The sequence below is a fragment of the Vombatus ursinus genome, unplaced genomic scaffold (genome assembly GCF_900497805.2).
Source record: "Vombatus ursinus unplaced genomic scaffold, bare-nosed wombat genome assembly UNPS02014830.1, whole genome shotgun sequence".
Classification (NCBI taxonomy): domain Eukaryota; kingdom Metazoa; phylum Chordata; class Mammalia; order Diprotodontia; family Vombatidae; genus Vombatus; species Vombatus ursinus.
The window spans coordinates 29,155,342-29,171,654 of record NW_020954608.1 but is presented as its reverse complement, the minus strand read 5'-3'; the positions used below and the strand labels follow the sequence as shown (position 1 = coordinate 29,171,654).

Below are 16,313 nucleotides of genomic sequence, written 5' to 3'. Positions count from 1 at the left end.
CTGATAGGGGAAGTTACTATGAAATACTGAAATGAATAAGTCAATCTCAAGTAGAGTCACCTCAGTAGGTCCAGAAATAGAGAACTATTTTCTATGTACCAAGTCTTTAATTTAGCTTGTCTTTAAGGTGAAAAAAGTAAATTAGAGTAGAATAGACATACAAGAAAGTCTCTTCTGGATCTTTAATTATAGAATAGAAGGGTATACCTAACCTAAGCTTTGAAGGGAACTAGACATTATAAGATATTCTGAACTAAGACTAGATAGATAGGTATGTGTGTGTTTATAAGTGTATGTGCATAATATATGTATGTGTATATATACATACATATATATATGCCATGTACATAGAGTTGAACATATAAGTTCACCAAAAAGAGTGAGGAAACAGAAGAGAAGAAGGCCCAGGAATGAGTCCTGGGTCTAAATTCAGAGGAAAGGGATGATGATCCAAGCAAAGGAGAATGAGGAGGAGCACATAAGAGGAGAACTGAGAGAGACAGACAGGCAAAGACAGAGAGAGAAAAAGAGAGACAGAGACAGACAGAAAACACGGAGAAAGCACTTTGGTGAAAACTGAAGGGAAAAAAAGTAATCTATCCATCAGAAAGATGGTCAAGTCTAGTCAAAGTCTGCAAAGAGATCCAGCAGGGTGAAAGCTGTGGAAAGATCATCAGATGTAGCCATTTAAGAGATGACTCGTAGACAAAAAGAAGGCAGTTTCAGTCAAACGGTGGGGTCAGAAGCTACACTGGAAGAGGCTGCGGAATGAAGAGGACTTGAAGACATGGAGTCAGCACGGGTAGAAAGGGAGAAGAATACAAAATAAGAGCTTGGGAGAATGGCAAGGTCAAGTGAAAGTTTTTCTTTAAAAGACACATAAAGCCTGAGCATGAGACAGCAGGGAAGGGAATTTCCTGTAAAATGGAAATTAAATTATACTAATCTATAAAATATACTAATATATTAAGTATATTACCATATACTATATTATATATAATACATAATTCACATATACTTAAAAGGGAGGCAAATTATTTGTATAGAATATACGTACTTGTAATACCTACCACAAAATTATTCATAAGTAAGTAACTCATATTTATTAGTCTTATAGGATTATGGGATTTAGAGATGACAGGAGCCTTATAAACCATCCAGTTCAACTCCTTCATTTTAAGATGAGGAAACAGAAGAGTTTACGGGACCTCCCCAATGTCGCCCATTACTGGGGTGTGAATGCAGATGCTCTTCCTCCAAAATCAGTGCCTTTGCCACCATACCATATCAGGGTCATAGAGCTGGAAAGGATCTTGGAGGTCACCTCATACACACCCTCATTTTACAGATGAGGACAGCAAGGGAGAGGATTGAGGCAACAAGTATTCATTAAGCATTTACTACATGCCAGGCACTATGCTAAACACTTTACAAGTATTATTTCATTTAATCCTCACAGCAACCTTGGAGGGTAGGTGTTATTATTATCTGTATTTCACAGTTAAGGAAACTGAGGCAAACAGAAGTTAAGTTACTTGCACAGGGTCACACAGTTAGTAAGGGTCGAAGACTAGATTTGAACTCAGGTCTTACTGACTCCCAAGCCCAGTGCTCTATACACTATGCCAGCTGGCTATAGCTCTATCCACTCGGGCCCAGGGATGTGAAGGGACTTGTCCAATGTCACACAGACACCAAATGATGAAAGTGGGATTTGAACCCAGGTCCTCTGATTCCAGAGCCCTCGTTCTGCCACTGTCCCAAAATGATTCCTACGTGAGAATCTAATGAGATCACACAAATGTATCACTCTGTACATCTCAACCCACTATAGAACTGTTAACAACTCTTAGTCATTCAAGAGAACATAGTAGGATCTTGATAAATGTTCATTGACTGACTGGAAGAAGCAATATGGAGGGCAGGAATCATATCTTTTTCCAATCTTTGTATAGACCTCAAGAGCCCAACAGTGATCAAAGCTTAAGCAATGTTTCCTGAACCACTCAGAGAAGAGAGAAAACAGAATTCAAAGTAGTAGTGATTGGAAACCATCTGATCTAAAGCAATCTGATCGAATGTGTACCTGAACAGGAATCCTTTTACAACATAACCAACAAATAGTTATCCCATCTTTGCTTAAAGACATCCAGTGAAGGGAGAATCCACTTTCTTCTGAAGCAGTCCATTAGGATTTTTTTTTATATTAAACCTAAATTTGCCTCTTATTAACTTCTAGCCACTGTTCCTAATTCTGCCTTCTGGAGCCAAGCAGAGCAGACCTACTTCCTCTCAGGCTGCTAGTGGAACAACAAATAGAGGATGGGGACTGGAGTCAGGAAGACCCGAATTCAAATCTGGCCTCTGATACTTATTAGCTGTATGACCGTGAACAAGTCACTTAACCTTTTCTGCCTCAACTTCCTCAGCTATAAAGTGGGGATAATAATAGCACCTACCTCCCAGGGTTGTTGAGTGGATCAAGTGAGACAATATTGATAAAAAGCACTCAGCATGATGCCTGGCATATAGTAGACACTATATAAATGCTTATTTCCTTCATCAGTCTTTCATATTCTCAAAGATGGCATGATCTAAAGACCTTTCACCATTCTGGTTCTCTGCTCCAAATATTCTCCAACTCATTAATGTTCTTCCTAAAATATAGGATCCATAACTGAACCCCTATACATGGTCTGACCATGGCAGGATTTAATAAAACTTTGTTGTTTAGTCATTTCATCTGTGTCTGACTCTTTGTGACCCCATTTGGGGTTTTCTTGGCAAAGATACGGAAGTGGTTTGCCATTTCCTTCTCTAGCTCATTTTACAGATGAGGAAACTGAGACAAACAGGGTTAAGTGACTTGCCCAGGGTCACACAGCTAGCTAGTGTCTAAGGCTAGATTTGATCTTGGTTAAGAGGAGTCTTCCTGACTCCAAGTCCTGTGCTCTATCCACTGCATACCAAGTTGCCTCTTAATAAGACTACCACTTCCTTAGCCCTGGTTACTATAGGTCTCTTGATTCCACCTAAGAAGGTAATTAGCTTTTTTTTTGGTTTGCCATGTAAAACTATTTACTCATATTGAGCTTGTGGTCCACTAAACCCCCGATCTAAAGGTCTATAGTAGCTGGAGAATAAAAAGATGCTCATTTAGAGGTCACAAGGTAAACTCAGAGCAGGCACTGTCATGTTTTTTGTAACCCCTGGGCACAGCACAATGACTGACACATCAGGTGTTTAATAAATGCTCACAGGGTCAATCAATCATTTATTAAGTGCCTATTACTTGCCAGGGACTGTACAAAATGCTAGAGATACAAATAAAAGGAATGAAATATCCCCAGATGAATTGAACGAACTGGTAATCAAACTAACTACTGGTAGCTGTGAGATCAGAATCTGGAGACTGGGATCTGATTTTTCCAAGCAAGCTCTTTTGAAGTGGAAAGAAATCTTCAGGGAAGGAAGAAGATTGCTTAGAGCTGCCATCTAGGATTTCTCTTGATCTCTGGCAGGTCTCTGTGGGTTCTGCCCTTGTGTTGCAAGCCCTTAATATATGCCTGATGATTGATTGACTGTAGAGGAATCACAGCATATTACTTGACTGAAAGTTATGGTTGGAATAGCTTTGCAGCTCCAGCTGGAGAAACAGTCTAAAAGCTGCTGTTTGGGGACGAGTCCACCGCATTCCAGAATTGTGGCTTATTGAGTTGTTGAGATCCTCTGACAGTTCCGTGAACATCTCCTCCCAGAGGAGGGTGTAGAATTGTGTGTTTGGTGGAGCACAGTGGAAAAAGAAGAGGAAAATGAGCTTTGGGGTGGTGGTGGCGGGGGAGGAGAAGCAGAGTGAAAAAAATGGGAGCATTTGAAACTTTTGAGAATCTTAGAGATATTTTCTCTTCCCATACATAAAATTTTCTTTTGGAGAAATACAGTTTAAATAAAAAGAGCTGGCTATGATGAGAAGATGACATCTGCAGCTCTAAGACTCCAAAAAAGCAGAGAAGAAGGATTTCACGACCAGCTTGCCGAATTACAGGGGCATAAGACTACAATGGTAGGTAATGGCTAGCCTATCAGTCTTGTTCCTGGAGAGATAATTACTCTTCAATTTTTCCCTGCACTTTAATCCATCCCACTCACCCACCCCAAATAAAAGAAAATAATAGCTAACATTTATATAGCACTTTACGGTTTACAAAATGCTGTACATACGCTATTTCAGTTGAACCTCACAAAAACCTTGGGAGGTAGTTAATATTATTATCCCCATTTTACAGAGGAGAGAGGTTAAGTGACTTGTTCACAGTCATCATGATCAGCTATCTGGTGTAGTGGATAGAGCCTGGACTCAAGAAAACCTGAGTTCAAATTCAGTCTCAGAGACTCACTAGCTGTGAGACCCTGGGCAAGTCACTTAACCCTATTTGCCTCAGTTTCCTCATCCATAAAAAGGGGTAATAATAGCACCTACCCTCTCAGGGTTGTTGTGAGGATCAAATGAGGTAATAATTGTAATGGGCTTAGCAAAGTGCCTAGCACATAGTAAGCACTATAAAATGTTAGCTATTAAACAGTTAGTATCTGAGGTAGGATTTTAACTTGGGTCTTCCTGATTCTAAGGCCAACACTCTATCCACTGCAACACCTTGATGCCTGAGCTAGGATGATGCACGGCATGATTTCCAGGAAAGACAGTATGATATAATGGCTAGAAGACTGGTCTGGGTTGGTCCTGACTCTGAAATATAGTAGCTCCTCTAGCACAGACAAATCACTTAACTTTTCAGTACCCTAAGACAGTTCTCTAAGATGTTAAGGGAGCTTCCATGCTAGGAGCTCCATCCATTGAGGGACTCACAGGTTCAGAAAAAAAAAAAAAACAAATAGTTACATGCTCAGAAAGTAAAGCATATCCTTCTTTTCTTTCTTCTCAAAGAAAAGTGAAAAACTTGGGAGGTTACTCCTCATATGAAGTCTTCAAAAACAAAAGCTGTAAAAACCACTTGTCTCTGGTCTTTCTTTGTTTCTCCAATGCTTAGCACAGTGCCTGGCACATAGAAGGCACTTAATAAATGTCTGTTGACTGATAGACTTACTGGTCTAGCATGCTGTAGATTATTTTTCAGCTAAGTGTCAAAGCGGATAGAGTGCTGGGCCTGGAATCAGGAAGAGCAGAGTTCAAATCCAGCCTCAGGCACTTGGGCAAGTCATTTAACCACTGTTTGCCTCCGTTTCCTCAACTGTAAAATGGGGGATAATAACTAACCTATTTCCAGGGTTATCATAAGGATCAAATGAGATAATATTTGTAAAGCGCCTGGCAAATCGTCAATGCTAACAAACGCTTGTTCGATCCCTCAATGTCCTCATCTGTAACATGATAATAACACAACTACCTTCCAGAGTTGTTGTGAGACTCAAAAAAGACATTTGTAAAGCTCTAAGCACAGGCTCTGTGCTGAGCTAGTAGGTGCTATATATATATGTTTATTTCCTTCCTCTTCTCTCATACAGGTTGGAATTGATGGCCACAGAGATCCACTCTGAATTATGATACTTAAAAGGAAAAAAATGACAGTATAAAAGATTGCAGAAGTCCTGATGAGGGGACAAGAAAAGAGTATGGGGGTAAATGAATGTTAAAATAAGCTGATGAATCTCCTTTCCATCCCCATTCTATCCCAAAAGGTGATAGCTATTCGAACCATCATAGATACTAAATTACAATGGGACTCTATGGTGACTAGGGTTACCACTGTCAGCAAGGGATGTTATTTAGGCTAAAAATAAGGGTTTTTTAAAATCCAGTCATAACAATTAGAATAGTCTTGAAGAGACCTGGTTTTTCTGGTTCTACTTCTTGTTGTTGTTGGGTCATTTTGGTCATGTCCAACTCTTTGTGACCCTTTTTGGGGCTTTCTTGGCAGGGACACTGGAATGGTTTGCCATTTCCTTCTCCAGATCATCTTACAGATGAGGAAACTGAGGCAAGCAGGGTTAAGCGACTTGCCCAGGGTCACACAGCTAGTAAGTGTCTGAGGCCAGATTTGAACTCAGAGAGATGAGTCTTCCCAACTCCAGGCCTGGTGCTGTGCACTATGGTACCACCTTGCTGCCCATTCCACTGCTAGTTTGAGCTCTTCAACTAACTAGTTATATGACCTGTAGCAAGTCACACAGCTTCTCTGCTGTACAACTGAAAAGAGTTGAACTAGATGAGTTCCAATATCTCTTCCTGCTCTAAAATTCTATTACATTGGACTCCCCAAAACACAAAGCACTTATAAACCCAGAAAACTGGTAGCATTGTAAGGCACTTCCTTCCTACTCGACCTCCCAATTGACCACTGATTCTTGGTTAATCTCATTATTCTCACCTCGGCATGCTATGCTACAGCTAAGCTGGACCACTCCCTATCTCCTAAACATATCCTGAACTTTCCCACCTTTGGTGTGAGCCTTTGCTCATACTATTCCCCATGTCTAGAATGTTTTCCCCTCCCCACCTGAGGTCAAATAATGTATTACCTAGTGGTCTTTTTTTTTTTTTGGTTGATGATTAGTTGTTAAGTCATTTTGGTCATGTCTAATTCTTTGTGACTCCATTTGGAGTTTTCTTGGCAAAGATGCTTGAGTGGTTTGCAATTTCCTTCTCTGGCTCATCTTACAGATGAGGAAACTGAGGCAAACAGGGTGAAGTGACTTGCCCAGAGTCACTTGGCTAGTTAGTGTCTTAGGCCAGATTTTAACTCAGGGAGCTAAGTTTTCCTGATTTCAGGCCCAGGGCCCTATCCACCTAGCTGCCCTTTTGGGTCCTCAATCAGCAGGCACAGCCCATTTCCAGCAATGTACTCACTAGATTCTCAGTCAGTCAATAAGCATTTATTTAGCACCTATTATGTGCCAGACAGTGTTAAGAGCTGGGCATACAAAGAAAGGCCAACAACAATCCATGCCCTCAAGGAGCTCCCAATCTAATGAGGGAGACAGTAAGCAAAGGAAAGTGTACAAACAAGCTATACTCAGAAAAATAGGAAATAACCAACAGAGTGAAGGTATTAGGTTTTAAAAGGGTTTGGGAAAGGCTTCCTATAGAAGATAGGATTTTAATTAGGACTTAAAGGAAGCCAGAGAAGCCAGAAGGCAGAGATGAAGAGAGACAGCCAGAAAAATGTCCAGAGCCAAGAGATAAAGGGTCTTGTTCATGGAACAACAAGAGGACCAGTGGATAAAGCAGTATGTTTAAGGTGTTAAGAAGACTGGAAAGGAGAGGGAAGTGGGTTATGAAGGTCTTTGAATGACAGAGGATTTTGTATTTGGTCTTGGAGGTGATAGAAAGCCTATGAAATTTATTAAATATGGAGATGATGTGGTTGGACCTGCTAGAATTTATGCTCTGCTGGTATAGCCTTATGCAAATCCTTTAAAGTCTAACTGAAATGCCATCGCCTACCTGAAACCTTTTCTGCTCCTCTCTTGTGGACGGAGCAATATCCTAACTTCTCTCCCCATACAGGTTAGGCTAAATTTTCCTTGACAAGTATTGAGATATTTCTTGAGATTCGTTAGGTTCAGGGAAAAAAAAAAGCTTAGGCTATTGGCATCACTTCTGAATGTATAAAGCAGCCACAAGAAGTGCCAGTGCCCTCCCAGATGCTTGGCTGGTGAATTTTAGTCAATGGGAGCTTTGCTCAGTTGAATCTATTCAAAGTTCCCTCCATGCCATGAGGATCCTCCTGCTATGGCTGAGCAAATCTCCTTTAAATAACTGTTGAATGACCTATGAGCCTCTCATTTTGTTCCAATATCAAACCAAAATTACCAGGGACTAGCCTGAGTTCGGCCCAGCCTAGAACATCTCTCTAGATAATAATTTCCCCCCTAAGGGGGGGGAATCCTTTCAAGTCTGCTTTTCTGATGCACTTTGCCATAGATGTGCATTATTATATCCTATGTTTGTTTCATTTCCCCTATAAGACTGTATGCTCCATAAGGATAATCTTATCTTTACCTCTTACACAAAACGTAGCACAATGCTTTACTAAGAGTCTGAATTGCATCAATCCTATCTATCCCCATGACTGTCCCAGGCTACATTCTGATCAGTACAGGTTCTCCTTGGTTCAAGGTGTGGACCTGTACAATACAAAGCTCTTTCTTCGATATTACAGAATTCTCTGTATCTAAATATGATTCTTCCATCTTCATTTTGGCAACAAAGACACATCTACTACCACAGCCCAAAGGCCATCACCCAGAGTGCAAAGAAAGTGATTAACATCAATTGGAATCTCACAGATCCTCAATCTAACTCCATCACACTTTACTAGATTCATGTGGCTCAAATATTTTTGTTCTTTTAAAGGTCAGACTGGGTCCTGGTCTCAGTGGACAGTCATGCAGAGAGAGGGAAAATATATATATCTCTGTTTTGACTGTTGCACTGAACAGCAGGAGAGAAGAGAAGAAAGAAAAGTTCTTGGCTAAACTGAAGAAAAACTTGCCAATAAATTCGGTGAATGCTCTAGCTTGCCAAAAATATCCCCCAAAGTCCCATTAACACTATGACACTGAACTAGAAAAGTACTGAGAAAAGCTTAGTAACACTGCTGATATCTTGGAATGTTTTGAAAGAGAGATTGTGTTTCCATTTGTCAAGGTTCAGGTGGGGCTACTCATATGTGGATAGGAACAGCAAAGACATCAGTGGTGTGGGAGGACTGTGCAGCTGATGTTTAAGGCTGGGCATTGCAATGGGTTCACTTTGCAAAAGCTTTCTGCAGAAACTTTCCCAGCAAATTGCACTTCTAAATCTCCTTACTTTGGAGTTCCAGGTTAAACTAGACTTCTAAAACGATAGTACAGCGGGAGAAGAAAAAAAAAAACAAACCAGGAAGAGAAACAAATTAACTGCCCAAGTTGAATGGAAACTCAAAAGTAGCTCACAGCATACAAAGTAGTAAGTACAACAGATCTGGCATCCTTACAGAGTTAGTAATCCAAGATGTGGTATGTGAAACAAGCAAGGGATTTATTCCAAATCTATTGCCATTTTTTTTGCCTAGTCTTGAAATGTATTAAATTTGCTACTGATTCAATTCAATTAGACAAATATTTTATAAATTCTTACACTGGGCTAGGGATTTAAAGATAAAAAATGGCAGTCCCAAGGCTTCAAAAAGCTTACAGTCTGGTGGGTGACAAGAGGCCTTTACACAAGTAGCTATAATAAATTAAAATAGATCAAATCAGTGGCCTGAAACATTTGAGGCAAGAGGGAATTAAAGAAGGCTTCATGAAGGAAATAAAATCCATCTGGTCATTGGGGGAAGAGAAAGTATATGATCCTGTTCCCACTAGAATCAAACATAAACTGCTCTGTTTGACATTTAAACTCTGGCCACGTGCTTCCTTTCTACCTTCCCCTTCCTATCTTCCCAGTCTTCTACGTACTCTGTGGTCCAGCCACAGTGACCTCCATGCTTTCCTCATACATGACACTTCCTCTCCCATCTCTGTGTCTTACTCCTTTCCTGGAATGTTCTCCCTCCTAAACTTCAGCTCTTAGAAGCCAGAGCTAGCTTCCTTTAAGACTCAGCACAAACAGCCAACTTTTGCAGGTGGCTTTTTCAATTACCTTAGCTACCAGTACCTTCCTCTCTTTCACCTACTCTTTGGACTGATGGATATGTTGTCTCCCTCATTAGAATGTAAGTACTTTGAAGGTAGGGTCTTTTTTCCCCTTTTGTCTTTGTGAGTGTGTGTGTGTGTGTGTGTGTTTTTATACACACACACACACACAAACACGCCTATATACATAAGATACATACACACAAATAGTATATACAGCATATAGTAAGCACTTGATAAATTTTTGTGGATTGATTGGAGAAAGTCTGTTATAAGCATAGGATTCTAGTATGGACAAATGCCTCCCAAAAGAGGGAAGACAGGAAGAGATTAGGTAACACTGAGTATTCCAATTTGCCCAATCAATCAATAAACATTTATTAAATGTCTCCTGTGTACAAGGCACTGTACTAAGTGCTAGGGTTATATAAGACAGTCTCTGCTTTCAAAGGACTCATGGGAGAGACAACATGCAAACAAACACATACAAACAAGCTATAGAAAGGATAAATAGGAAATAGTTAATAAGGAGAAGGCACTAGAATTAAGAGGGGTTGGGAAAAGTTTCCTGTTAAAAAAAATGGAATTTCAGTTGGGGCTTAAAGGAAGCTAAGGAAGTCAAGAGGCAAAGCTGAGGAAAGAGAGTATTGCAAGCATTGGGGACAGCCAGAGAAAATGCTCAGAGCAGAGAAAAGTGTCTTGTTCATGTAACAGGCAAAAGGCCAGCATCATTGGATCAAAGAATATGTGTCAGGGAGTAAGGTTTAAGGAGACTGGATAGGTAGGAAGGGGCTAGGTTATGAGGGATTTTGAATGTCAAACAAGAGTACATAAATGAGAATAATGAGAAAAAAAACAAAGCTGGACAGGTAAGTTGGAGCCAGATAATGAAGGACCTGAATGATCCCAAAAATTTACATTTCATTCAATAAGCATTGGGAAGATTTCTGAATTACTGAGTGATGCAGTAAGAAATTTGAATTAGGAAAATTACTTGAAAGTCATTGCTTTTGAATATCAATTATCTCAAACTTTATTGATGGTTTGGTTATCTATATAAATAGGGAGGTGGTATTTCTTTTTATCATCCCCTCACATCTTACTGCTAGAATTTTTTTTGCCATATGGTGTATAGAAATGTTCCAGCTCTAATAATCCTAGTCCTGTTATTTCACTCCTGCCAAGAACTTCTCCCATCCCTTCTTATCCTCCAGTAAACCTCTTACAATCCATACGTTATACTAGATATTCCAATTCCAGTAACTGTTTCTTCCTAACTAAACTCTGTGGGAAGACTCCAGAGGTCTCTAAAACCACAAGCCAAGAAATGACACCTTTGAAAATAATTTCCTAGAAGGACAGGAGTTACAAGAGAGTTACAAAATCTCCCTTGGTCTGACCATCATGTCCCTTAAATTTCTGGTCAAGAAAAGCAATTAAAGACTGTATCTGCTCTATTGTTTTGATGTTCTATGAAATTGGACAGATTCTTACCCTGTTGTCCTCCTGAATCTCCCAGTCACTGGAGAAAGTTGCAGGCTGCTGTCCATGAGTACAGTTGGAAAACTGGAAGAGACTGGAAAACATTCTTCTGTTCTCTTGAGTGTCTGGAAAGATGGCATCCTGGAAATTGACTCCATGAGGCAAGAGATTATAATTGTCATCCATCCTGAAGCAAAAGCAAAACAAAACCAGAGATCTGAACTGAACTCTCATTGGATACTACAGTTTTACAGAAGCCATAGCAACCTTCTATCTTTGAGGGTTCCAAAAGAAGCATACTGATAAATGAGGCAGAAAGTAAATATTTTTAAGTTTAGAAGTCTCCCAAGAGACTTTAATTCCTGCAGTTTGTTTGACTGTTGTGGTTCCGTGAAGCATAAGATAAGAAGTTTGCAGTAGAGATAACAGTCTATTAAGAATAAAAAATAACACTACAGAGAAGGAAGACCACAGTCTAGACCAAAGTGAAGGCAGGGTTCATTGATCAATCAACATATTCAGTTTTCACATTAGTGAAAATGACCAGAGCCTTTTCTAATCTCAACAGGTCTCAGAATAACAGGAGGAAGAATAATTTGTATGCAGCTGTTAACATCCTTCAGGGCAAGGGAGCCCTGTGAAATGGGAATCTGTCAGTCTAGCATTTAACTTAGTGTATTTCTGCACTAACTTTTTGTAAATATTTAAGAGCAAAAAGATGAAAGAGTTGGCTGACTACCACAGCAATATTGAACAAAATTGAATTTCACAATAAGATGGAAACAAATAATATTTCCTGATAGGTCTGCAATTCCCCCTAGTTTGAAAATGGGTTTTCATTTTTCTTTGTTTCAGATGGGCCCTATTTGTGTTTTTTCTCTTAATAAAAAATCATAGACAATTAAAGTGTCTCTATAATGAGAAATGTGCTCTCTCAGTCTTTGTTGGCACTCCTGAGAAATTTTACTTAGTCTAGAGAAACAATTCAAGCCAGAACCATGACATGCTGTATTCTAAACTTAGAAATTCTGGCTTAGATGTGGAAAACATGTGTTGCAGCAAGCTCAATGTGGGGGCACTTTAGTGTCTCCATTCTCAGAAAGATGCTGAAGTCCGGGGAGTTAATAAGTTATCTATAGACACTGGTTGCAGTCAGTACCAAATATTTTGTATTATATACTACATTGCTATGTCAGTATTGTAATTATTACTAACAGCCTTGAGTTTGGTTTTATTGGCTCACAACTTTAATCTATAAGTTATTTTCAAAAGCATTTTGGTGATTCTCAAACAGATTCTTTTCTCAAACAGTCCAGAGCATTGTACTTGGAATCAGGAAGACTTGAGTTCCACATGAGTTCACACCTACTAGTGTGACTAGGGGCAGGCCACTTAACCTCCATGCCTCAGTTTCCTCATCTGTAAAATGCAGATAATAAAAGCATCTACTTCATAGGGTTGTAGTGAGGATCAAATGAGATAATGTATTATTTTACCAATTCCCTCCTCCCAATTTAAATCACATAAAACCAGAGAATTTCAATTGCTAGTCTACCTCCTAAGTCTTTGACTCTAGAAGAAGTATGAGACACAATGGTCACGAACATTTGCTTTATTCTTATAGACTGATGAATAATTTTTAGAGAACTTTATAAGATTTCAGAAGGCTGGAATCAAGGGTGACTTTTTTTTTTTTTTTTACAGAACTCATGCTGCCTTGAAGAGCGGACTCTTGATGTTTGTTGAAATCAGTCAATACACATTTATTAAGCACCTACTATGCACCAGGCATGGCACCAAGCACTGGAGATACAAAGAAAGGTAAAAGTCAATTCCTACCCTTGAAGAGCTCACAATCTAATGGGGGAGGGGGAACAGCATGCAAATAACTATGTACAGCTTGTCAATTTTTTTCCTCTAGACTCACAGGGACTATCAAAATGAAAATTCCCTCCACTAGAGCAGGTAGGCAACTCCATACAACTTAATATGCATTTATTAAGCACCTAATATGTATCAGGCTCAGTGCTAGGTGCTAAGTAGACAGATTCAATAAAGAATAGTCCCTGTTCTTGAGGATTTATATTCTAACAGGGAGAGGAACAACACATACACACATTTATGTAGCAATCGTGTGATGGTGGGGGACAATACAATTTTAACATGAAGAGTAGTTTCTTAGTTGTCTAGGTCATCAAAAGTGACTAGCCCATGGTCCAACAGCTACTACATCAAAGGCAGAATAGGAATCTAAATTTTCCTGACTTCAAGACTGGCCCACTCTCCTCTAGAGTACAGAGTCCCCTCAGCCCCATAAGTAGAGCAATGAAATCTGGTAAGAGCCTGGCTGTATACTGGAGAATTCAGACAACCATTTCAGTTTAGAGTGCACCTTGATGCCTTCTCCCATAGCTCTCATTGTAGGTTATTTGTAGGCTGATGGATTTAAAAGTCAGCAAGACCCAGTTTGTAATCCTACTCCAAATACTTAGTAGCTGTATGACCCTGGGCAACTCATTTAACCTCTCTCAAACTCAGTTACCTTGCCCTGTCAGTAAAATGGGGATAATAATAGCACCCATTTCAGAGGGTTTTTGTAAGGATCAAATGAAACCATACTTGTAAAGTGCTCCTTAAAGCACTATATAAATGTTAGCTATTATTATGAACATGGTTATAGTTCTAGACCTGGAAGTTGGAGTGTACTTGAGTCAGCTGAGTCTTCCATTGTTAAATTTTCAATGAGTATTTACGCCTCGAAAATCACAAATGCTCCAAATCAGAGCTTGATTTATTACTTTGTTGATTGTCTGGGCTTAAGAAAGTGAAAGAAAAAGTGTTAATAAGGAAGATTAAACTTTTAAGTGTGTCCCGAACACTTTTTTTCCCTGCAGAGCTGGTTGTTACTCCCACAGACTTGTCCCAGAGGACCTTAGAGATTGTCTAGTTTAATCTCTTCATTTTAGAGATGAGGAAATTGAGGCCTAGGGAAAGTAAGTGACTTGACTAAGGACACAGTTAAAAAGCTGGTTAGAGGGGCAGCTAGGTGAATAGACAATAGCGAATAGAGAATCAGCCCTGGAGTCAGGAGGACCTGAGTTCAAATTTGACCTCAAACACTTGACACTTACTAGCTGTGTGACCCTGGGCAAGTCACTTAACCCCAATTGCCTCGCCAAAAACAAACAAACTAACAAAAAATGCTTGTAAGAAATAAGTTAACTGGTAAATCCTTCAAACTCTTGGGAAGAGCAGAATTGTAGATATAATTTCACCCCTTCCATTATTCCTTTGGCTCATTGGCAAAGATCTTGGTGAAAATGATGTAGGTGTGTGTGTGTGTGTGTGTGTGTGTGTGTGAGAGAGAGAGAGAGAGAGAAAGTGAGAGTGAGTGTGAGTGAGTGTGAGAGTGAAAGTGAGTGAGTGAGAGAGAGAGAGAGAGAGCGCACTTGTGTTGTCCATGTAGGTTATGCGTGTCCACGTGGGTCTATCCAAAAGTGAAAAAGAGTAGTGTGAGGTCCTGTTAATGAGAACCTGCGCGTAGAGCACACACATCCTCACAAGCAGACAAGCAATCACCGGGGCAGTGTCCTGCCGGCTGCGTGGGAGGCGCTCCGCTCACCTGAGGAAGAAGAAGTAGGAGTAATCTTGCACCACGGTATGGGAGTGGCAGGAGAAATAGCCCAGGCCAGTGAGGTTGAGCCTGGAGCCTGCGGGCACCTCCAGCATGCTTCCCCACGCCTGGTCGCACAGCATCTCGATCTCGGCGGAATAGAAGAGCCCTCCCTCGGACGCGGCTTCGTACTGCCACGGCAGGTAGTTGTACAGGCTGTACATCTCCTGGTGCAGCGCCAGCACCTTGGCGTACACGATGATTTCGGCCAGCTCCGCCCGGCAGCTCTCGCTCAGGGGTCTCCAGTCGGACGGCAGCTGGCAGCCCAGGCTCGGGCTGAGCTGGTCGCCCAGGCAGACCAAGGCGAGGAGCAGGGTGGGCAGCATCGTGGTGGTGGGAGCGCCTACACCACGCGCTCCCTGCTTCCCAAAGTTTCCCCAACTCCCGCTCTCCGCTTGCCCCTTTCCTCAGGCGCAGGTTTAACTGACAGTGGACATGCTAGCCTGTGCGCATGGTGGGGACCAGGGAGGACAGGGCAGAGGGAGCGTGCGGCTGGCCCAGACTGGAGAAAGGAGGGGTTCGCGCTAGCCCTCTTTGGCCAGAGCCACGGCGGCTGAGCCCACAGCTGGACGGGTTCTGACTACGAGTCTTGCTCGTTTCCTTGCTCTTTCTCCTTCAATCCACTGAGCTGGCCCCTCTACTCTCCGCAGGAGTCGCTCCGCCTTAACGCAGTCCATCCCCTGTCCTATCGCTTTAAAAGGGTCGCCAGGACCTGGCTACCCCGCCTCCTCTTCTCCGTGACTTTTCTGGGGGCGTGGGCTGAGAGAGAGGGGTGGGGAAAAAGCAGACCCGCTGCAGCAGTAGCCTCAGTGCCTATATTTCCTCCGACCCCGGGGGTACGACAGGGCGCAAGCTGGGTGGAGGAGGAACCGCGGAGAAAGCGAACCAGCTGCCAAATACTTGTGGGAGAAAAGCGGGAGAACAAATATTGGGCCACACTAGGAGGCTCCCAGGAGAGGCTCTGAGATGAGTTGAGTGAGAGTTTCGCCAGCAGCTGGAGTTTGAGTTTGGGGTTGTCGGCCTCAGCTCCCCAAATAGTTTCTTTAAAAGAGCTGGAGGTGTGAAGCTAGCCCGGCAAAAGAGCTTATTGGAGAACCGGGAGGGCAGCCCAACCCTGTTCTATTGTGCGGGAGTTCGACCTATCCAAACTTTCATCATTTAGAATAACGTACCAAAACTACTGGAAGACTTTTTGTCAGCTCCTCTTCTTATATCCCCCAGCAGAAGGAGAGAAGGGAGGGAGAAAGGAAAGAAGGGTAGGAGGGAAGGAGACAGGGAAGGGTAACCAGAGAAGTATACCAGCTGCCTGAACCCCCACGACAACAATACCAAGCCAGAGTAAACTGAAGGCCATTTGTGGACTTCAGGACTGCTGAGAAGTGTTTGCCACTGGCAGGAGACAAGCATGTATGTAAATGCCTTTCTCAAGAAAAACATGTTAGACTAAGTAGTTAATGGAGAGCACAGCTCTAAACAGAAAATAATGTAAATTCTGTCAGTATTCCCCTCTCCCCCAACA

The 16,313-nt window shown here is 41.5% G+C and overlaps 1 protein-coding gene across 1 annotated transcript in view; it reads right to left on the bottom strand.

Annotated features, from left to right (window-relative positions):
* Nucleotides 1-15,541, bottom strand: part of CCDC3 (coiled-coil domain containing 3) — a 109,543-nt gene extending 94,002 nt beyond the window's left edge. The window contains exons 1-2 of the mRNA XM_027838792.1: nt 14,744-15,541; nt 11,134-11,308 (exon numbers count right to left, since the gene is read on the bottom strand). Of these exons, the coding sequence (XP_027694593.1) occupies nt 11,134-11,308; nt 14,744-15,120 (552 nt within the window). The 5' untranslated portion in view covers nt 15,121-15,541. The remainder of the gene's footprint in view (nt 1-11,133; nt 11,309-14,743) is intronic.
* Between the last annotated feature and the right edge of the window lie 772 nt (nt 15,542-16,313).